This window comes from Gallinula chloropus (genome assembly GCF_964237585.1).
Source record: "Gallinula chloropus genome assembly, chromosome: 3".
Classification (NCBI taxonomy): Eukaryota; Metazoa; Chordata; class Aves; order Gruiformes; family Rallidae; genus Gallinula; species Gallinula chloropus.
In genome coordinates, this window is record NC_140087.1 from 16043906 (window position 1) to 16066495 (window position 22590).

Below are 22590 nucleotides of genomic sequence, written 5' to 3' on the forward strand. Positions count from 1 at the left end.
TTAGAACAGATGAGATATTTTTGTGTTCTTAATTTCAGACTGGTCAGCTTCTGCCATGTGATTTTTTTTTACCTATGCTGGAACTGGTTGTGTGCTAGTGTGACTCACTGTTAGGACTCAGTAACCTCTACTCAAAACATCATAGGCTTGAAAAAATATGAGGAAAAAAAAAGTGATGTCAGAGAACATTGGTAACCGTTGTCTTCCACCAGTTTCTCTTATTCTTTGGCCTGTAAATTTCAGACTACAAATAGCAGACTGCATCTAAGTCATGAGTTATTCTTGTGTGTTAGAAGCTGCTCTTGCTTTTTGAAATATCCACTGTATTTGTTTGATGATGGTGTCAAAGACAAGAAAAAACCTTTTTGTGCTTTTGCATTTCAGGTTTAAAAGAAGCCATGGGAGCCTCAGGAGGACAGTGGGTGTATGTTAGTGATGCACATGTTCAGGTGGTTCCAGAATCGAGAGTACTAAACGCACAAGCATATCTACTTTTTTATGAGAGATTATTACTATAATTCTCAACAGTTTAGTTTAAAAGATGGTAGCAGTTAGTTTATCTTATTTAAAGATGCAATGGTAAGAGTACCTGTAAATATTGTGCCTTGTAGAGAATTTATCATATGTTGACTCTGAAGTTCAGTCACGCTATAATAAATATCTGAACAGTTCTCTTAAAGTACACACTTTGCCAAACCATTAAAACTCCTGGATTCATTAAAACACACTGTCATTAGAATGTAAGTTGATGTCCTACCCTACTGAAGTCTATAGAAAGTTTGTTCTTGATTTCAGTAGATAAGCTTTCACCCATAGCTCTAGAAGAGTTGAGAATAAAAATACTGATAAAGTGCCTGGATTTGCTGGTGTACAGTAACGACATATATAAAATATCTCAACTTTTTGTGATCTAGTCCTGGTCCTTCCTGTCACTGGGTTGGGTGTCAGCTGTTAAGATTTCTGCCAACAAGAACCCATCAAATCGTGTCACTTGCACATGTAGTGACTGGAAAGCACAGTGCTTCCCGAATGGAGTGACAGCTGTGCTTTTGTGGTAGAGCTGGGAATAGATTGGGAAAACACAGCTTCTGCAAAGTGACAGTGAACACTCAGATCTCCAGTATCCTTTCAGCTGTCTCCAACTGGAACTGGTATAGCAAAGTAGTCCTGTTTCAACACAAATATATATTTGGTGTGCATATGTATATCTTCATATATATATATAAATATAAAAAAATCCATCAATATATATTGTCAGTTTACCTACTAGGAAGAAGAATTGCAAATAGTTCTGTATTTAATAAATTTTTGACTTCATAATAATGACAATGTACAGCACATAGGCTTGTGTATGAGTATGTATGGGGGTTAAGTGTAACTGGGCAGTTGCTGCTTTTGGTTATAAACATGAATTTGTTTATCTGTTCCCAAATACTTTTCTCACCTGGGTAATAAACTATACATTATTTTTGCACTGTGTGTGTGAGTTGGGCAGTAAATGATGACTTCTGCCCTCTGGGCTTACCTTTGTTATCAGTGGAGGACAGCGGATGTCCCAGTTGCAGAACCTGTCTCTGTGTCCTGTTTGACTCTCCTGTTCCAAGTTGTTCTTTTGGTAATTACTCATTTCCATCCCAGGGAGTAATAGATACATTTTAAGGTTGAAATCTGATGACTGCTTTGAAGCTACGTGGTAATTATTTAATAAGCAGTTACTTAAATACAAATTACTTCCCTAACAGTTCCATCCTGTTCAACTTTATCTTTGGTGGAGACACGACTGTGTTTATTCCTGCTTACTCTTTTCATTTATGGAAATGTTTTTTGGCCAAAAAAACATGCTGTTCCTCTGACTGTCTCCACCACATGCTGTCATACCTCCTCATGCGACGACGTTCCTGTTCTCTAGTTCTGTTTCAGAGCTTCATCCCACCTACGTTCACTCTTTTGCCTAAGAAAACACAGTGCAACGTGCCACAGCTGCATTTGCTCAGACTGCATTTTGCAGTCATGGTGCTTGGAGATACTTGTGCAGGCACTAAGGGTCTTTAGGCCAGGCAACTGATTGTCAAAACAGAGTGAGCCCCTGGTTGCACAGGATTTTGTTTCTGTCGTGGTTTTACCCCGGCTGAGAGCCGAGATCCACGCAGCTGCCTGCTCTTTAAAGGAAAAGAGCAGGGAAAGAGAGGTGTGAGGCGAGGCAAGGGAAAAGGAAGGGGCAAATAACAACCCCAAAACCAAGACACCAAAAGCCCGTGGGTTGTTATAAGGATATTTTACTAAAATAGCAGAAAGATACAATATAACAATGCTAACAGGACTTTAGAGCAAAAAAATCTATGAAACTGTTGATACACAATGCAGTTTCTCACCGAACCCACAGCTCAGGCTGTGCCACCCAGAGCCATCCTGGAACCCGACCATCCCCCAAGAACCGCGCATCCTGGAGCAGCCCCCCTCCTCCTCCCATCAGCCCCCCTTTATACTGAGCATGATGTAATTGGTGTGGAATACTTTCTTTGGCCCGTTTGGGTCACCTGTCCTGGCTTTGCCCCTCCTCTCTCATGAATAGAGAAATATAGAGAGTCCTTGACTGTCTGAAAGCAACTAAACACATCAGGGTGTTCTCAGCACTGCTTTCACTTTAACTCTCAAACACAGCATTCCATCCGCTGCTACGAAAGAAGTTAACTCCATCCTGACTGAAACCAGGACAGTTTTCCAAAGGAAAACTACACTGTTTAGGTTAAAATTGGGCTATGCTTTTTGGACACTGCAATTATTTTTCCCCTCCACAGATTAAAATCGTCTCTGTACAACTCAAAAGACGTAAATCTCAGTGAAACCAAGCGGTCAGCTTTAGCCGTCTGTATTCCAGCTAAATGCAGAGGAAGGAAGGACAGAAGGAAGGGTCATATTTAGGCTAGAGTTGGTTAAACTATGTTAATTTTCTTCTACCTCTTTCTCCTCCCGTACCCTTCATCCACCTACACACACCTTCCTCCCTCTCTTTGTATATAACCGATCAAAACCCAGAATTAGTTCTAGGTGAGAATCACAGCAAATAACAATGAAGTTTCACTTCTGTGACACAGTCTTGCTGGGCACCACAGATAGAGTGTGTTTTGTCCACCTTAAAAAGAAGACTTTAGGGCCAAAGCTCCCAGCTTTGCTGACTTCTACAGAACTACTGAACTTAAGCACCTATGTTAATGTCCTACTTTTTAGACTAGAATTACCTCCCTAGAGTATAAAACTAGGAAGGAAACAGAACAACGGTGGGTTTTTATAGGACACGGAGAGAAAATAGCATGAAAAAAAGATAACGCCTTTATCTGAGGCAGACATCACTATTGCTTCAGGGTGAGGCTTCCCCAGCTGAAAAAAAGAAATAATTAAGAAGAATCAGAGTTAGCAGCAACTCCAGTAAGTTCAGAGGCAGGACCAGGCATGAAAATATAGAAGGAGACACTCTGTAAGAGTGAGGGCAAGAGGTGAAGTCATGGCTTTAGAATGAAGAACTGATGATGAACATACCCAGTTTTAAATACAAGTCAGACTTAGTGTCCTTCAAGATGTAGGGTTGCTTTTTTTGTGTGTGTGTGTGGAGAAATTTGGCTCCAAAACAAGTGATTGTACCTAACTGTGTACTGGTTCAGGAACTGCAAGAGAAGGTCAGCGCTCCAGGAAAACGGGGATGCATGTCCTCTGTTTGCTAAAATGTTAAACATGATCCTAGGGGCAGTTTGCAAAGTCTGGGAACCTGTAGCTTCCTGCAACTGATGGATGCGTGCACGTTATTGCAAAAAAACCCTCTGTCTTCTCAGAATTTAAGTGAAGGGCTGTAAAGTAAGAAACCAAAAATTTTTCAGGCCTACAGCATCATAGAGCTACCTGTGCCTGTGTGCTCCCCCGACCCCGAGAAAGTGAGGTATCCCGCTGCTTCACATGGGAACAGCTTAGAAATGGCTTTCTCTTCATCCCACCCTTCTCCTCTCACAAGGGCACCGCTGTTTCCTTCATCATCCTCATCTTCATGTTTTCAGGGTCTCCATAAGCCTGTGCAGCAATGCCTTTTCTTTCATCGATCCTTAATCATAACGCAGTGTTTCCCAGTCCCATCCCTTGCGTTTCGTGAACTAGCAGAGCTCGTACTGGAAGAGGTGCTGTAACTATGGTCTTGCCTCTCCTCACCACCACCCTGGCTCTGCTGGCAAGGCAGCAGGGGTATCTGAGAAAAGGTGTGACTCCTGAGCAGCTCTCTGCTGGCCAGTCACACAACAGTGCCTTTAAAGCTATGAAGATGAAAGCAAAGTAAATAGTTCCTCAGTCTTCAGTAAGTAAACCTGATTTATGAGAAGTACTTTATTTGTATATAGACACCTGGAACCCCCCACAAGTTTCCCCAAAGCTGCCATTTGTCTTCTATTCATTTTGTCTTTTCATCCACGGTGGAGATATTGTTTGACAAATCTATAAATAAAACATCTAACCATTTGGAAATCTATATTGTTTAAATACAAGCTGTGTGTTGTACAACTGAGTTCACAAAGCTTCCATTTTATGTCCCTAAGTAAAGAGAGAGTATTTTTTTCCCTTCATCTTGTGCCACAGCTTCACTTGGAAGAGCTACACAGACGAGTCCAAATCCTCAAACACTTAAGCTACACCACTTGTGCCCCCCTGCCTTACCATCTGTGGCACAGGCCACAGATTAAGAGACAGTTTGTTCCCTTTACAAGAATCGAGTTCTGTAACTCTGTAACAAGACCAGGACCAAGAGTGAGTTCCCCTCACATCCCCAGGTTCGGTAGTAGCTTTAAGCTTGCGCATCCATTGGTACCACTCCTGGGTTCCAGCTGTGCGTCAAGCTGCTGCTGGACAGATGTAAAACTTCCAACACACTTCTGCCCATGGAAAGCATTCTTGGGCTGGCCACTGTGACAATAAAAGAGGTAGATCTCTAGAACACTTAATTTAACAGCAAAATGCAGCATAGGTGGCACTGACAAATCTTACAATGAAATCATTACATGAGGTAAAGCACAAGTTTCTTGAAGCTTTCAATTTTCTGCAGATTTATTCTGCTAACTCCATGAGGGGATTAATGTTACTTTACCCAGTGATCAAAGGGATGATGGATGTTTTCAGCGTTTGCAACAGATGACGCTAGAGGAAGCAAAGGAAGTGATCCCAGCAGTAAGAAATGTGCTAGCTAATGGAAATCTGTTCCACGAAACGCAATGCAACCACGACGCCCTTGCCAACAGAATCAACCCCCAGTGCTGGTGCAAGAGACGTGGCGATTTTGGTTTATCTTCACGCAGTGGCAATTTTAAGGCAAATCTCAGACGCTAATTCGGGTGTTCTGATGAAAGTACTTGAGGACTTGTCCTGCTCTGCCAATGCTCCGATCTGCGGGCTCGCAGGCTGCCGAAACCCTGCAGCCCTGCAACATCTAAGCCGCCTGTGTACTGCGATGCAGTGCCACTGCCCAGGGCTCAGCCCCTTGCTGAGGCGGCTCTCTGAACGTCTTCAGGCGGGCTCCGGCGCCCAGAGCGGGACCCACGATGATGCTCTCTGACTAGCAGACACCTGCGGCGGCCGCGGAGCCCGGGACCTTCCCGTGGGTCTCCTCACACTACCGCAGGCGGGCGGGAAGGTGAATACCGGCTGCTTCCCAGCTGCGCTCCAGCCCCGCCGCCGGGAGGCTTCTGGGGCGTCCCACGCTGAGGAGGTGATGTGGGCCCGAGGGAGAGCCCTCCCTCCCCCTCCCCGCGGGGCCTCCGCGGCTGCCGGGCCGGGCATGGCCCCGGCGGCCCCGAGCGGCAGTCTTTGGCGGGAGGCGCAGGTGCGGGGCGGGGCGGCGGTGCCGGCCGGGGTCTCCCCCCGCCGCACAGGGAGAGGCTGGCGGGAGCGCGGCCCCGCCTTCCTCCCCCGCCGCGGCTGCCATGGAGAGCGGCGAGCGACAGGAACTTGTGTGGCTGCCCACAGTAAAGATGGCGGCGACGCGGCGCTGCCCGCCGAGGGGAGCGGGGGGGGAAGGGAGGCACCGCCAGCCCTCACCAAAGATGGTGGCGAGACGCGATCTCATGTCGCAGGCCAGGGTCACCACTGTGACGCGTTTTACTTCCGGGTGAGCGCCAGTAGGCGCCATATTGTCTTGTTCGTGAAGACGAGGAGCGAAAGAGGGGAGAAAGCGGCTGCGGAGCGGTAGCAGCGGCGACGCCTGCGGCGGGAGGCAGGGGAGAGTGTAAGTAGCAGGGCAGGCCGCGCTCGCCAGCGCTCCCGGGGGTCGGCGGGTGACGAGCTGACCCGAGCTTCCCCTCCGCTGCTCCTCCTCCTCCTCCCCCAGCCGAGCCGGGAGGCGTTGGAGGGCGCCGCGCGCCGTGGCGGCAGCTCCTCGCCGGCCGCGAGGAGCCGGCAGCGCCGCGCCGCCCCGAGCGGGAACCGCCGGCCCGGACGAGAAGGGAAGACTAGAGCTCCTCGCCCTCCCCCCACCCCGCCGCCGCTGCCGCCCGGGTAGCCCGCTGCGCATGCGCGGCGGGGGCGCGGGGAGAACGAGGGGCGGCCGGTGCCGGGGAGCTCTCGGTACCCCGTTCCGCCCGGGGCGCACGCGTCGCCTCCCCGCTGGGGGGTCCCCGGTGCCCTGCGGGGGACGGGTACCGTTACCCGCCAGTGCGCATGCCCCAGGGCCGCGCGGGGGGCCCGGCGCCGCCCGGCAGCGCCTCTGCCCGGGGGTGAACCCGCCGTGGGTGCGCTCGGCCCTGCGAGGTGACCGGGAGAGGCCCGTGCGGGGCGCACGTACGCGCGGGGGGAGCGCAGGGCCGGCCCGGGCCCCACCGAAGGAACGTCGCTCGTCGCTAGCGGAGTAAAGGCCCCGCGATGCGCCGGGGGGAGCAACCGCAGCTCTGAGCAGTGCCCCGGTTAGGAAGCAACATGTGTGCCAGGGGTTGTTGGCTGGCTGTGTCAGGGCAGCCCGGCTCCTGCAGATGAAGTGTCTTTGTGGAACGCCTGTGCTGTTTCATGGGTTTCGTGGCTATTCGCATGAGTTCGTTCCACTGGAGGGCTCCAGAGAACTAAGACTAACCGTGCCATCGCACGCAGCAACGTTTGTAAGGTACCTCAACCCGGTTCAGTAGCTTGGCAAGTGCAGGGCGGCTCTAAATTCATCCCTAACCAGACCACAGGTTGGCAAACCTTTTTGCATTAAGCACTTATCCAGGCAGATTCTCTGTACTTTGTCAGACAATCCCACAAAGTTCAGTGTCAAACTAGGCCTTACAGTAAAGGGTAGGGCCACAAAAATGGGGGGGGAGGGCCTGGAGCACCTCCTCTTGAAGGCAGGCTGAGAGTATTTGGGTTAGTCAGCCTGGAGAAGAGAAGGCTCTTAGGAATACCTTACTGTGGCCTTTCAGTGTATAAAGGGAGCTTACAAGAAAGATGGTGAGAGGTTTGTTACCAGGGCCTGTAGTGGTAGGACATGGTGTAATAGTTCAACACTTCTAAACTGAGGGTAGCTTTAGACTGGACTTTACTATGAGGGTAGCAAGGCTGTGGCACAGATTGCCCAGATTGGTTCTGGAAGCCCCATCCCTGGTGGTGTTCAGGGCTGGGTTGGATGGGGATTTGGGCAACCAGGTCTAGTGGAGGGTGTCCCTGCGCGTGGCAGGGGGTTGGGACTACATGATCCTTGAGGTCCCTTCCAGCCCAAAGCATTCTGTAAGGAATGAATTTTGTATGATGAAGGTGGTGAGACACTGGACGTGCTGCCCAGGGAAGTTGAGGATGCCCCCTCCCTGGCAGTGTTCAAGGCCAGGTTGGATGGGGCTTTGGGCAGCCTGGGCTAGTGCAAGATGTCCCTGCCCGTGGCAGGGTGTTGGACTGGATGCTCTTTGAAGCCCCCTTCCAACCCAAGCCATTAAAACAATCCATGATGTGCCACCCCAGCTGAAATGTCCCAGGTTTCTGAAGCAAATTATGATGCAGTGTATTCAGCCACATTGGTGGTTGTTTTGAGTCTTCTGTTACAGTCATACCTGTAAAATTTGGTATACAAGCAATCTTTAAGGAAAGATATGGGGCACAGGGAGCAAGGGATGCTCCAAAGGATTTCTTTAAGGTGAAGGGTCAACCACCTTTTAAACATGAGGAGTGGTGGTATTCAAAGCATAAGGCACGTGTCTACCAGCAGACACTAGTCAAGCATCATTTGCAAAGGCAGGATTACAAGTAACAGCCCAGTCCAGCTGAAGAAACTCCCTTCCAATTCTGAAGTCAAGCAGAACTGAGAGTCGTTGCAGCTCTCCCTGGCTGCAGAACAAACACAGGAGGAACTGTGAGCCTCGGCTTTGTCCAGGGGCAAGCAGCTAGCAGTACTGACAATTCAGTGGCAAATCAGAAGACAAGTGACTGGTTTTTAATTTGCCCTGGGGCAGCAGCAACCCCAGTGTCATCTCTTCTGTTGTGCCATTACAAGACTTCCCCTGTGGCCCTTTTCACGTGTGATGTGTGATGTCCTGCTCTGAAAGAATGGTGTCTCCACTTTGGGGCTCAGAGGTATTGCAGGGCTTAAGAGTTCACAAACTTAGCACAGTTCCACAAATTTTCAGTGGACAGCTCACCACGTAACCTGTAGTGGCACAGAGGAGTCTTAACCATGTCTGATTTTCAGTTAGGTGCAGAATTACACAAAAATATTACAGAGACAGGAGTGTCCAGTCTCACTGCTTTTCATGTCTGAAGTGCTCAATGGTTGTAAGTCTACCTTTGGTGACAAGTAATGCTGTGGGTATGTTTTATTAGATATTCTTTAGTCACTGGCTGATCTCTCTTCCTTAAGTGATAACTCTCTGTCACTGAGGGTTGTATCTGCTCACAAGCAGTGAGGAACAGTTGTTTATTTAGTTACTGGTGCTATTGATTTTCTGTATAGAGTGTGTTCATCGTGGAAGAAGTTGCAGATTGACAGTTAACTTCAGGAAAAAAAATAGAAGCTGTGTTACATGGGTAACTGGAAATGTAGCATCAGGTCTTCTACTGGAATGACGTCCGAAAAATAATGAGATTGGACTTTTTTTCCCCCTCAAACTCAATAGAGTTTTGACTCAAACTACTGAAGTAATTATGGTGTGTCTGTGAGAGTGAATGTTTTAACAGTAGTTTTGGTGCTTTATGATAATCAAAGCATGTGTTTGTCCTTATGTCTTCAAAATACAAAAAACAAGTGAACGATACCCAAGTTGCCAATATCTGGTCCTTCTGTTCTTTTAAAAGAGTTGGCTTCAGCTTAGTGGCTATGTGGATTTAAGTTTAAAATAGCAGACCTTGGAAGCCACACTGCTCAAATGACTCACTGAAGAGATTTTCATAGTACTTTCTTTTTTTTTTCCCTTTTAAATTTGGCCTTTGTTCAGCATGCTTCATCTTGTAGCACTGTAAATATTAGTCAGCCATGTGACTGACATGTGAACTAGGTTCTGGAAAACTTCATAGATGCTGAATGAGCTGGTTCTTTTCCCAGTTCTTTTTCTGGTTCTTTATTTTGGATCTTGGCTACGTATTTGGAAAGCCTCTGTTCTTCAGTCTGAGAAAGAATAGTTCTCATGTTAAAATGCAGTGGAGTAACTGAAGTTGACTTCCAGTGCTCTAATGATACACAGCTATAAATGGGCTTGAAGAATTTTTTTGACTGGCCGTCTTGCTGACAGATCCCATCAGACACATCGGCATAGCTTCTGGTTCTCAGGAAGAGGAAAGATGCATTAGTGTCTGGGCATTAAATACCTGCAACAACTTAGTGTGATGCCCTAGGTGATGCAGAGAAATCTTTGGCCAGCTAAAAGCAGGATGGTGAAATGGAGTAGCAGTCAGGATGGTTATTTTAAATGCTTTTTTCCTCCATGTATTAGGAACTTAACTCACCATATAAACACTAAATTTTCTAATCAGCAGCTGAATATAATACAGTAGGAAATATTTGTTTTCCCAAATAAAATAGAATCTGATATGTATATCTGAGTGAGTGTGTACCTGTAGCTCTACTAGAGTAACTCCCAGACTTTGTCCCTCTGTGGGTGCATACTCCCAGGTCTTTTCTGCTCCAGAGGTATTTTGATTTAACTGGCTTGGTGTCTCACGTTATGACCACCAGCTGATGACTCTTGTGCTGCCCTTTCTACAGTAAATTTTTCTTCTCTGTAGAGGGGCTTCTCTGGGTATGCAAGGCCATTTTTCAGTCTCTCCTGTTATGTACAGATTCTTAAAGTACTCTTCATTCCAGTGACACAGTCATGGAAGAATTGCTCAGTTTATAATTCCTTTCAGTTTGGAGCACAGTCACATAGATACTCATGGAGTTTATACAGTCTGTGTCTTTTACTGACTTTGGACTCCAGCTTGGTTGGATGTCAGTAATACCGTGGATGAGCTGCTCTATGTAATTCCTTGGGAGAAATATGTGAACTGTTGGGGTGTATCCCTAGAGTATTTTGCCACTGGTCCTTCCAGCCTCATCTGTGATGTCTATGCTATCATGACCCTTATCAAAGCAATAGCATACTGGGAGGAAGGGGACAGAAAACCAGTTCTCAAGCAGTTCTGTTCAGCTTGAACTCTTGATGGCATTTTTCTGATTCCTGTTTTTCTCCTAACTGCTCTAGGTGTTGTGAGTGTATGGTTAGATTTACTCTCTTTGCAACTGAATGGCTCTGCAAAATTCCTCATGGAAATTCACCATAAACTTTCAATCACTGTACTAAAGGTTCACGGAGTCATTGTCAGCTACCTTGAACGAAAGGAACAGTCCTTACATTAGAGCAAGGCCCTTGCACAGAAAATCAAGAGATCTGGCTGTTGAATTAAAGAACCTCTGCTTCCTTTAGGTCCATTTCCAGAGCCTAAGCCTGTATGGGACAGAGAAGTTCTGCCCACAGCACATGTGGTGCTGTTGAGATGACTCCCTGCTGTCCAGGAATTCCACGGAGAGCATCAGACTGATGTGCCTTGTGTTGTGTTACTCTTGTGTTGTCCTGAGCTCATGTCAAAAGATTACTTAGCTAATGATACTGATTAGTAAGACTGTTTCAAAATCAGTACTTGCAGTTTATTATATACCTTTTGGGATCCTTCTCATCACCTACTCTGCAGACCTAAATACAATCAGAAAGTTATGTCTGCAGTGGCAGGTTATTTTGGAGCAGATGGAACAAGTGGGTATTTTTTAACCTAGGTACCTGGCCAGTGAATGGAATATCAAAAAGAGTGTGTTGCTTTTAAATCCCAGGGACCAAAGACTAGCTTGTATAGGGGATCCCAAAGCATGCACAGTGGCCTGTGGTTTCATCTTTTTTTGTTTATTTAGACAATGGATACTTCTTTGCTAAAATGCAATGCCTGTTGGGGAGGCTTGCAAGACAAGATCTTTAGTCAGCAGAAGAACTTGGGCAGCTACGTGTCAGAGCTCAGGTTGCAAATAAAACTTGTTGGGGCATCTCATGCCACATATGGACCTGCTGTTCAGGGATGATGAGTAACATTATCAGGAAGGTGATGCAACGGCCTCTCTCTGCATCAGGAAGCACTTGCTTATTGGCTGTGGTTCTGTAGGCTCTAGAATTGTCTGTCGTTAGACTACCTGTCTACAAGATTGAACACCACCAAACTGACAGATAGTTTCATCATCTGGTCTAGTCAAATGATGCCAGTATGTGATGTAAGAAGATCTAACCTTGATCTCTTCATCTTAGTAGGCAGCAGAAGGTGACTGCAACTTTCCCTCTTGGGACAGCCTGAGTCCTAGGCTGTCTTGTGATTTCTTGGAGTTGAGGTAATCTTTCTTCTAACAAATACCCTACTTAAATCTTCTCCCAAAAAGTACTTACTTTTCACTGCCAAGTTATTTCATGTTCATGAATTTCCTGGGACAAGCTGCTGGGAATACCCAGACCTACACTTCTGCAGGAGCTGTTGATGTGTAAGGTGTCCTGTGTAGTCGTCATGTAACGTCGTTACTGGTGAGAAGCATCTTGTCACAGTATTGGGAGGCTCATAGAATTCTGGAGGAAGAGAGAGTCTGCTAGATGTACTTACCTGGCTTACTAGGTATGGTTAGTTGTCTTCCTGATTGTTGTGGTTTAATGCCAGGCAGCAACTAAGCACGTAGTGGGGTGGTCACAAAAAAAGGGGAATAAACCTGGTAACATTGTTCAGTTAGTTTCACCACCCATTACCTCATCTGCCATCATCTGTTACCTTGGTTACAAAAGTACACATCACACAGGGTAGGTTCGCTTGCTTTGGTTATTTTTCCCCACTTTGGAAGTTTCAAAATATATTTTTTTCCCCAATGCTTTCACCCTAAATTACCAGAATACAGCCCATGGTGCCTTTTTGGAGTTTGGTACATCCTTTCAATTTTCTCACTTCAATTGCCATCTCCAGGGAGTGTGCAAATGCCAGTTTATTCCTAGAACTTTACCTGCTTGTACCATCTCTGCTAGAAAATGTGGTCCTCTATCAGAAGACATGCCTAATGGTATCCCAAACATTGGTATTATTTCTTGTAACAATATTTTAACCACTTCTTTTGCTTTGTTAGTGTGACAAGGAAAAGCCTCCGGCCATCCAGAAAACCTATCCGTTAACACCAACAAATACCTATATCCATTTTTTCTAGGTAACTCAGAAAAAATCAACTTGCCAGTAATCTCCAGGGGAATTACCCTGATTTCTTACTCATAAAGGTGCTTTCCTTTGGTTTAAAGGATTAAAGACAAATTGGATACTTGGCTATTACTTATTTTAATATTCCTGTCATTCCTAGACACACTACAGATATTCTTAAACTTGGAATCATAGCATCTGTACACCAATGCCTCTGCTCATGCTGCTTTTTTGCAAGTTCTGACATAACTTGTGGAGTCAGTACTACATGAGTTTCTGGTGTTACCCACCTGTCCTGTATTTTGAGTTGCTTTTAATTGTTTTGCCAATTGTTTATCTAGTTTACTATGTCTTGTTTTTAAATTTCGGATTTCATCTGTTTTACTGGCACTAGTGGACAGATACCTCATTCTGCAGCCTCCTTTTCAGTTTTATCTGCCAATTGATCACATTTCCAGACATTTGACCAAATTGAGGAGCCTTACAATGCGTTTCAGCCACCTCCTTCGGCTTCTGCACATCCTGTAGGAGTTGAAGAATCTCCTCCTTGTGCTTTATCAGTGATCCTTGAAGGGATAACAGTGCTCTTTATTTCCAAATAGCTCCATGAGCATGGATCACACGAAATACATATTTGGAATCAGTCCATATGTTTACCCTTTTTCCTTCTGCCACCCTAGAGCTTCCTTTAACACCACCAGTTCTGCTTTCTGCACTGATGTGTTTGCAGGTAGTGTCCCTGACTGGTGCTGACAACAGCATATCTGGCCATTCGCTTTCCTTCTTGTGCTCAACTGCTTCCATCTGTAAACAAGTGCAGATCAGGCTCTTTCAAAGGTTCATCTTTCAGATCTGGTCTGTTGGAATAGACTTGTCCAGTGGTTGACAGACAATCAGCTCTAAAGGTTTGGTTAAATCCGGTAAACCCGGTGCAGGGGGCATCATTGATGCCTTTTTAAGCTCTTCAAATGAGCTCTGACAGTCAGGTGTCCAAGTCAGATATTGGTCTTTGGATTCTTTTGGAGCCTCAATAGTGATTTTGTATACAGTCCCTAGTTAAAAATCCAGAGTTGACATCATCCAGTCATACCCAGAAAGACTTTTAATTCTTTTGTGCTCTGAGCTTCGGGAATTTGGCAGATGGCTTCTTCCCTTTTGTTTCCTAATTGTCTCTCTCCTTGAGATCTCTCAAATCCTAAATATATTACTGCTCTTTTCCTATCTGGGCTTTGTTTCTGGAAACTCTGTATTCTCCTTTGCCCAGAAAATTCAATAAACTGATAGTCATTTACTTTCTGCAGCTATCAGGATATCATCCATGTATTGCAACAAAACACCTCTTCCTTGGTTTTGTTAATTTTTTCCCCAGATTTCTAATTCTTTTGCCAGTTGATTTCTAAATATTGAAGGGCTATTTTAAAATCCTTGTGAAAATATAGTCCATGTTAGTTGTGTCTTTTGTCCTGTGGCAGGGCTCTCCCATTGAAAAGCAAATATGCTTTGACTTTCTATATCCAGAGGTGTGCAAAGGAAGGCATCCTTTAAGTCTAGCACAGTAAACTGTTCATGTTCCTCTTTCAAGGAAGTCAGTAAGGTATATGGATTAGGCACTGCTGGCTGTATATCTCGGACTACCTCACTTACAGGGTCCCACTTGGGGATTGTGGATGGAAAATTCTGGTCCCCTGGGCCCTGCATATCCCCATTAGCATGTGCTCCTTCCACTTGTTTCCTAGCAGCACTTAATACTGTGCTTTTTTCAGTGTCACCCAACAAAGTATCCAAAATCACCTGTAAATCATTCCAATCATGATCTTCAGTTCTAATTATTATTTCAGCTACCTTGGTGACTCTTTTAGGATCCTCCCAATAGATGTCTGCAGTTTCCTTCCATGCTCTTAAATCAGCTATTGAAAAGGGAACTTCTACCACCACAGGACCATCATTACCACCTGCCTATCAAAGAGGGCCCAGAGGGGAGTTAATGGGCTCCCTCCCCCCTTCCCTTTGTCCTTCCTTGCAGTCAGTCTGAATCGTTCTGCCTCTCCTTCCACAGGAGGAGCAGCATCACAGAATGATAGAATCATCAAGGTTGGGAGAGACCAAGGTCATCAAGTCCAATGTCAGCCCTACTCCACACTCAACCATCTCCCAAAGCACCACATCTACCTGTTTTTTGAACAGCTCCAGGGATGGTGACTCCACTACCTCCCCGGCAGCCTGGTCCAATGCTTCACCATTCTTTTCTAGTAAAGGAATTTTCCCCAATATCCAATCTGAACCTCCCCTGATGCAACTTGAGGCCATTTCCCCTTGTCCTATTACATGTCACTGGGGAGATGAAGAAGCAGCGTTATCAGTCTCTAAGTTTTGATCCCTTCTGTGAGGTGCAACCAATAATACATCATCTTCAAAATCATACTAAAAACACTTTTTACGAATATCACAATTACATTTTCCAAGTTTTTGTCAGATGTCTGCTCTTTGAACACCATTACCATAGAAACTTTCAGAGGTATCCTGTGCCACTTTGGATGGTTTTGTAGCGTGAAAAAAAAGAAGTCCACATATGTAATTTCAGTCAGTTTACCTTCTCTCTTGTAAACCAACGTTAATTGCAAGTTGATGATATATCACAGTGTCCCATTTTCTGGCCACTTTTCTCAGTTGTCTAAGGTACACATTGGCCACCATGATTACAATAATCAGTTGTTTCCAAGATAAAGATTCCATCCTCCACAGATTTTTCCAATGTTTTAAAATACATCCCACAGGAGTTCTTTGTGGAATGAGTTTCTTACTCAGAAATATATCCATTTCCCAAAAGGATAGTGGTTGTGATTGTGCACTATCACAGGCACCTGTTGGAGGGACCCTAGCCCTTGTTAGCGCTCCCTCCAGAATTCCATCCCCCTGCCAGAAATCCCAACCTTAGAGACTTCAACCCCATGTTGAAGACTTCCCTTTTGGGCCCTGCTCCACAGGCTTTCACCTAGGAGAGACTTACCACATGAGGCGTCTCTTTAGCCCAACTGTGTAGTTTTTGCTCTGCCTTACAAGCAGGCTTCAGTGGGAACTTATCCCAGTGGTGGGACTTTTGCCCACCTCCTACCCAGAGCTCCCTTACTTAAAGAAAAGAATGCCTTCCTATTCAATTCCAGGGGACTTGTAATCCTTCAGTCTGGGGCTTGGAAGTTCTGCTTGACAATCCCTCAGTACTGTGGCTGGAGATCCTGTGGTCCCACAGATCCGTTGGGCTTCACGAGCAGAGTCCCATCTGGCTCACCAGAGACTGTCACTGAAAGCTGGGAATAAGCCTGGTAACACAGATGCAGTGTTAAAAGGCAGGCATTATTTATTGCAGTGCTGGATGCCTAACGTGCATGCTTCACAGACAAAAGCATACAGGTTACATAGAATAAACATGTTCATGATATTTCTTGGAAAAGGCCATTTTATGATGGTGGTTTGCTGGAAGTTATCTGCAAATTCTCCTCCTCGTCACGTGTGCTCAGTGACTCGAGTTGGTGGTCCTCAAGGGACTCTGCTGGGCATCAGTGGTCACACACCTGTGTTTGCAGGCATGTGCAGCATCACCAACCTCATGCAATGTAATTCATCTGTCCAGAATGACCTGCTTCGTGATCAACATTCCTTGGCCTGTTAACAGGATGGGGTAGGGCAGTGCACGAAGTGCAGCAGCATTGTTCATTGCCATGGTCAGTTAGTCATTATCTATTACCATGGCAACAAAATTACACATCAAACCAGCTGATTTTGTTTGCTTGGGTTACAGGTTGGGGGAGAGAATCAAAAGAGTAGAAGTAAGAAAACTCATGGGTTGAAATAAAGGTGGTTTAATAGGTAAAGCAAAATCTGTGTTCTTCTTGAGCTGACTTTGTGCTTCTTGTCTACAAGGACTACCTACATAAGCTGGAGGAACTGAGATTATCCATTAGCCCCATTAAATTTTATTTAGGGGCAGGTCTTGCTTATCCTTTGAGGTAGAATTTTGAGCTCTTTTTCAGTTCTGCTGCAGCCAGTGTCCTAAGTCATGTAAGGAAGGCAGCATCTCCCGTATGGGCTTTGGCTTTTGCCATTTGCAGGTCTGAGCCTCTCTCCCTGAGATTTCTCCTGTCTGATGATATCACTAACTGAGTGTAGTTACCTCTCCACAAGCACTGCTGAACTGGCTAACAGGTTTTGTGAACTTAGGCTGTGAAGCTGCTGAAGTAGAGCTGTCTGAGGAATCTGAGCGAGTCCATTAGAGCTCAGGTTCTGTTTGTGGTCTCGTTTAGGCAAGTGGGCCCTGGGCCTGTTCAGGACATCAGAGGGCAGCTAACTATGAGTGCCTTCACCAAGCACTGTGCTGTTAGGAAGTCACCAGGAAACCATGCTCTACTGGCTTTCAGGGTGGTGTTTCCTCAGCACTAAGGTCTGTAATTTCTTTTTAAGGTAACTGTTTCTTGGGGAGTGCTGGGGGGGCTCCCAGAGTTAAAGGTATTTACTCCCAGAGTAAAGCATATCAAATACCATGCAAAGAACTCTGGTACTGGTAAGTAGCTTCTGTTGGTATACTTCTTCCTGTGGTGTGTCTGGACACATCATACAACTGTATTGGAAAATACCTTATTTTGCAGACAAGTAGGCAGGTCCCTTCTAGTAAAAGAACAGGTTAGCACTTTAGTTGTGATCTATAGCTGAGATGCACATCGCAGCCAAGGAGAAGAGTGGAAAGCTGCCTTTTAAAATATCTTCTTTCTCTGTCTTAACCTGGCTTTTAATTGAGCAAAACACTAAATTATAGTAGGGAGTTCGATACCAACTTTAATTTTTTCTGGGTGCTGTTGGCTCTCAGATTTTGCCATTTGCTGGGGATCAAGGTAAGTCCTATCTATGCCACTATGTCAGCTTTTATGCCCAGCAGGGACACTTTCCCCAGCAAGCCTCTCAAAGGTGGCACATTGTAGTACCAGTAGCTTGTTATAATGAAACATCAGCAGATCCAGACTTTGAATAAAATTCCAGTAGGTCCAGCCTTTGAACAGGAATCTTTTATTTTGTTTTTTAAACATACAGCAGAACATACATTAGAACATGTCTGCTCTTAAAAACTGCAGTTCAATGATTCTAAAACTTTGAGATTCCACATTAACTTTCCATGATCTGTTAAGGACATGTGATTGAAATTGAGTGTTAATTGGCAGGGTTTTTTTCCTTTCATGTGATTGTGTTTCTGCGTAAAACAAAAAGAATCCTGAATTGGCTTCTGTTTCTTCATTGGTAAACAGATTTTTAATAGATTCAGGTTCCTGTTCTGTGATCAGACATTAGGGAACAGCTCTTGAAGCACCAATAAATGTTCTTTTGTTTGTTCGTGTTTGCAAGAGAGAGAGAGAAAACAGAAAGGCTGAATCTGATTGAACTGGAGGGTAGAAGAGCTGAGTAAAAACCCTAACCCATCATCATGAGGGAGGGTTGTGTCTGTGTTTTCCTTTCTAAGCAGGATCCAAAATGGATCTGTTCTTTGAACTTGTTTGCTTTTCAGAACCTGTTGTATACACTGGTGACATCAAAACCAGAGTCTCTCAAAGATTCTCAGTTATGTACCCATCTGTTAGTGCCTTGCAAATGTTTGAATTTGGTAGATTTTAGCCAGTATTAATCTTCCTCCCCAGGCATCGTAGAGGAAAGTAAAGCTTGTTTCCCTGCGATTTGGATGCCTTTTGTGTATTTCCTTGTGTCACTAGTGGGAACTAGGCTTAGAGCTGCTCGCCGTCTTGGGTGAAGCCCCTTTCTTTCAGGTGATTCTGATGTGGGAACTGTGTAAGAAGTTTGTAATTCATGTTTCAGCACCCTAAGTTAGTTTTGGCAATGCAGATTTTAATGAGGTGGGAGAGGCCTTTGATTCTCTTTTCCCTGTTACTGCTCCTTGACATGTCTCAGGAAAATGTTTGCTTCTTGTCACACACAAGCGGTCTCAGCTGATTCAAGCCTTTAAGTTACTGATGTGGTGGGGAAGAGGAATTGTTTGTTGATTTGGGGTTTTGGTTTTGTTGGGGTTTTTTTTACCCAACTCCATATTGGTGTTGAATCCCTTGTGGTAAATTTAAAAGTACTCAGAACAGGGTACATTTTCTTTCCTGTGTTCCGTGAGTTCTTTAGAAGTATGTGCCCTTGCCTGTTCATTGTGCTTAGGGTCAAAAGTGTTCCAGAGTTTGGTAACTTAGATCTGTTTTGTTGATTATGGTAAGACTTGGCTCAGTCTGTTTTCATTTTTGACATCTTTAAAATAGTGCCACTAGCAAAGGAGAATGTCAGTGGTGTCCAGTGGGACAATGCTGAGCATCTGTTGGGATGTTCTAACACTCTTCTCAGTAAAGTTTCACAGGTAGTATATACACTTAAGTACTTTCACCTAAAAAAAGAGTAACATCAAATAGGTTATGTGCTGGTGACTTAATAGATGTCATACTCCTGTATGCAGGAGTTAGTTATCTGTTAGAATATGATAAGGAAGAGCCACTTCGTTTGCACTGGAAATGTAAAAGCAGATGAAACCATTAAACACTTCAGTGTGTAGCAAAACAGTCTGTGAAGACACTGAACCACCTTTAAATGCTGTGACCTCCCTGTAATAAGTGAGAAGACTTTTCATCCAGTGTCTTTTTTCATGTTTACCAGGTACTAGTTAGTGAAAGCTTGGGAAAGAGTGCAACAAACCAAGTAGGGAAATCTGGTTCTCAGAAAACGATGGTGTTCTGCTGTTTCAGGTCACCATAGAGGAGGCCTTAGAACAAACCTCTTCTGTTCACTAGCTGTGAATAGTGCATATTAAAATACATCATTTAGTTCTTAATCCTAAAAGAATTTTAAGATTTGTGGTCATGTCTTTTAGCCAGTATATCTTAAGGTTACTGTTATAAATATTTTAAGACTCTCATTTTGTTCCTTTCTTATGTGATTACTGTTTCTGTCCAAAAATTAGCACAACAGTGAAGATGAGTTGAAATAAATACAAAATTTGAAATAGTTTTGCCAGGTTTTAACTTGGTAATTGGAAAAGGGCTTTTGTGTGTACATACACAGATGCATAAAATTATGTAATTGCTTAAGGATTTGTGTAATATGAATTTCTAATGAACAAAGAAAGTTTTTACACTAAATTTCCTAATCTGTATGCTTGAAAGCCAGCATGTTTTATAGTTGCCAAGCTATGAAAATAAGCATTTCTTCAGGAAAACAGTAAAAGTACAAATGCAGTACAGCATCAATAGCTTTCAAATACAGTTTACAAACTAAAATTAGCAGTTTCAAATGTCAGTGATTTTAAATCAGTCTGCTCTGGATGGCATAAATTAACCAAATGTTTAAGTTCTTCAAGGTTTTACACAGTTGTTGCTGTCTTGTCATACTGTTGTGCATCAAAATAGAAATCAACTGCATGTCTTGACCTCTTGCTTTGCACCTCCCCACCTGATTTCCCAAAATAGCAATAATAAGGTGAAATAATCTCTCTGGGGAAAGTTGAAGACTCTAGGCCATATTATATTGCAGAGGGATGGAGAAGCAGCTATGTGCGCTAAGAACTAAAACCTGACTCCTTTTTTTCCCCTCTGATCCTGAAGCCAGTTGGCACTGCATGAAGGTCTCTGACCTTCCAAACCAGAATTGACACATCCCATCTGTCCTCTGGGTCCCAGGTCTGTGCAGGGACCTGAAATGTTTTTGGGAGCAGCCTGGAGGAGTACTAGGTGGTCTGGTAAGGAAGTGGTGGAGTTCTTTAGCACTGCTGAGTTGGCCTCAGTGACCTAGGGGATAATAACTGGCTGAGAGGGAAGCCAGGAGGGGAAGGAATGCTGCTGCTGCCTAAAGTCACTGTCTGTCTTCTGTGTCTTTTGATCACCTTTTCAGATGCCAGATGATAAAGCTGCAGAATAATTTATCTGCCTCCCCAAAAGAAAGTTGAATTTATTTGAACACTTTGTAAAACAGTAAGACAGTTGCCATCTTGGGGGCAGCTTGCACAGAAGAGATTTGGAGGAATTTGTTGCCTTACACCTTCTTATGCTCCAGACTAGCACTTCAGTTTGTCCATAGTGAGACAATAATGAAAAAAAAAAAAAGGCTGGAATACTAAATATCCTTTTCAGTGCAGAATCCATGAGAAAGAATAACTGACAAGTGGTTTATTACAAGCTAGTTGTGTTAGCTGGAGCATGTAAAAAAAAAATAGTCTTGAATGTCCAAGATTTTAGGCCAGGTACAGCCAGAAATACACAAAAATAAATATCATCTGATGCAATTCAGAAAAAAACTGTGTGTGGAGGACATTGCAATCCAGTTGAATTTGTAGAGATGCTCCTAATATTTATTTTGACAGTTGAAATAACTTGGATTCTGGATGGAAAGGTGAATTAAGGGGAAGAGGAAACTGGTACTTACTTTTTTCTTACTTTAGGGTGAAAATAGTACGAGAAACTACTTAATCATACTTTGCATATTAAATATGTATATGTGAGTACTAGGAGAGCTAGGAGTGGCAGGGCCACATTAAATGTCAGATTTAATGCACATTGGCCACCTTTTTACTGTCAACTGGAGTAAGAAAGTTGGCTTCCTAGGTACAAATCAAAATGTTAAATAAAACCACAAGCAAAAACCCTAAAAGCAAACCCAAAAGAGGGACACTGTCGTCACCTACTAAAAATTTGAATGTTATGAAGGTATTGTGAAAAAAGAAATAAACCCAAATAAGTTGGCAAGAAAAAAATATGAAAGTAGAAAAGGAATTTTTTTCCCCAGTAATTCCACAATCCCCCCTCCACCTCTTCCCAAACCTGATCTGGTCTTGTTTAAACCCCTCCCAAAATACATACTGAATTTTTCTGAGCCATACCTGTGTAGATTGTTTGCTTGAATGTACGTGATCTCAAAGCAAAGGTGATCTACAGTTTCTCAGGTTACAACCAGAATTTGACAGAAGTATGTAAAACATGAGCTTGCATTCATCTCTGCATGACCCAGCAAACACCCCACAAGGTGATGTGCAGCCCTTTTTGTCATGCATTTTTGTAGGGTGATGCTCTGCCCCTTACAGTCATGGAATCATTTACATGAATGCCTGAGCACTAAGCACGAGATCCCTTTGCGAGAGGGATCCCCTCCTCATTGCTCTTCCTGTGTGTGCCGAAATCCAGCTTGCTCTGTGGGGTTGCTTGTGTCCTGCTGGGTAAGAAGGGTTGGGGTTCTCTTCCTGGCTGGTGGCCCCGGCAGCTTTGAGCTGGTTTCCTGTGAAGTGGCCGGGCTGTATTCATCTATTCGGTGTTACACTGGGCTGCCAGCGCTGACTAGGCCTGTCTGCTGCTCCTGGGACCTTGGGAATGACTTTTATGTTTGTTTCTCTATTTCATTCCAGTGTAGAGCATTTGAAACAGCCTCTGTGGGTGATGCTCTCACAGCATGAAATCAAAGTTTGTTGTGTTGAATGGTGTGAGAGTATATTCGTTGAGGGTGGTAGGCCTGTTGGTAACAGACTGGGAAGGGCAGACAGAGGGAGTCGTGCCTGGTGCAGTCTAACCCACATGGACACTGGGAACTGTTCCTGGAGTGTTGCCAAAACTGGGCCTTGGCTTTGTCTTCAGAAAAGCTGTTTTGGAGCAGTGTAAGGCGCCTGCTCACTGGTCCTCCCCACTGGTGTAGGAGGTTAGGTGTGTACACAGTGGGTACAAATGAGCAGAAGGAGCTGGTGTGCCATTATAGGCAAATCTACCTGGCAGGCTGCTCTGCCTCACTGAATTCTTGCAGAGCTAGTCCTGGAGCTTCACTTAAAGCAGTCTGTGGAGCTCCCTTGCCATGAGGCCTGCCACTGCCTGCTTGGTGAGGACATACAGCACAGCACTGAAAAAACATTTTGTGTGATTTGAA

The 22590-nt window shown here is 44.6% G+C and overlaps 2 protein-coding genes across 5 annotated transcripts in view; both read left to right on the forward strand.

Annotated features, from left to right (window-relative positions):
* Nucleotides 1-1477, forward strand: part of USP45 (ubiquitin specific peptidase 45) — a 45504-nt gene extending 44027 nt beyond the window's left edge. The window contains exon 17 of the mRNA XM_084262473.1: nt 385-1477. Within this exon, the coding sequence (XP_084118599.1) occupies nt 385-518 (134 nt within the window). The 3' untranslated portion in view covers nt 519-1477. The remainder of the gene's footprint in view (nt 1-384) is intronic.
* Nucleotides 1478-6157: 4680 nt separating this feature from the next.
* The window catches only part of PNISR (PNN interacting serine and arginine rich protein), a 32151-nt gene continuing 15718 nt past the window's right edge, over nt 6158-22590 (forward strand). For all 4 annotated transcript variants that reach the window (XM_084262486.1, XM_084262485.1, XM_084262487.1 and 1 more), the window contains exon 1: nt 6158-6253. The gene's annotated coding sequence lies outside the window, so the exon portion shown is untranslated. The remainder of the gene's footprint in view (nt 6254-22590) is intronic.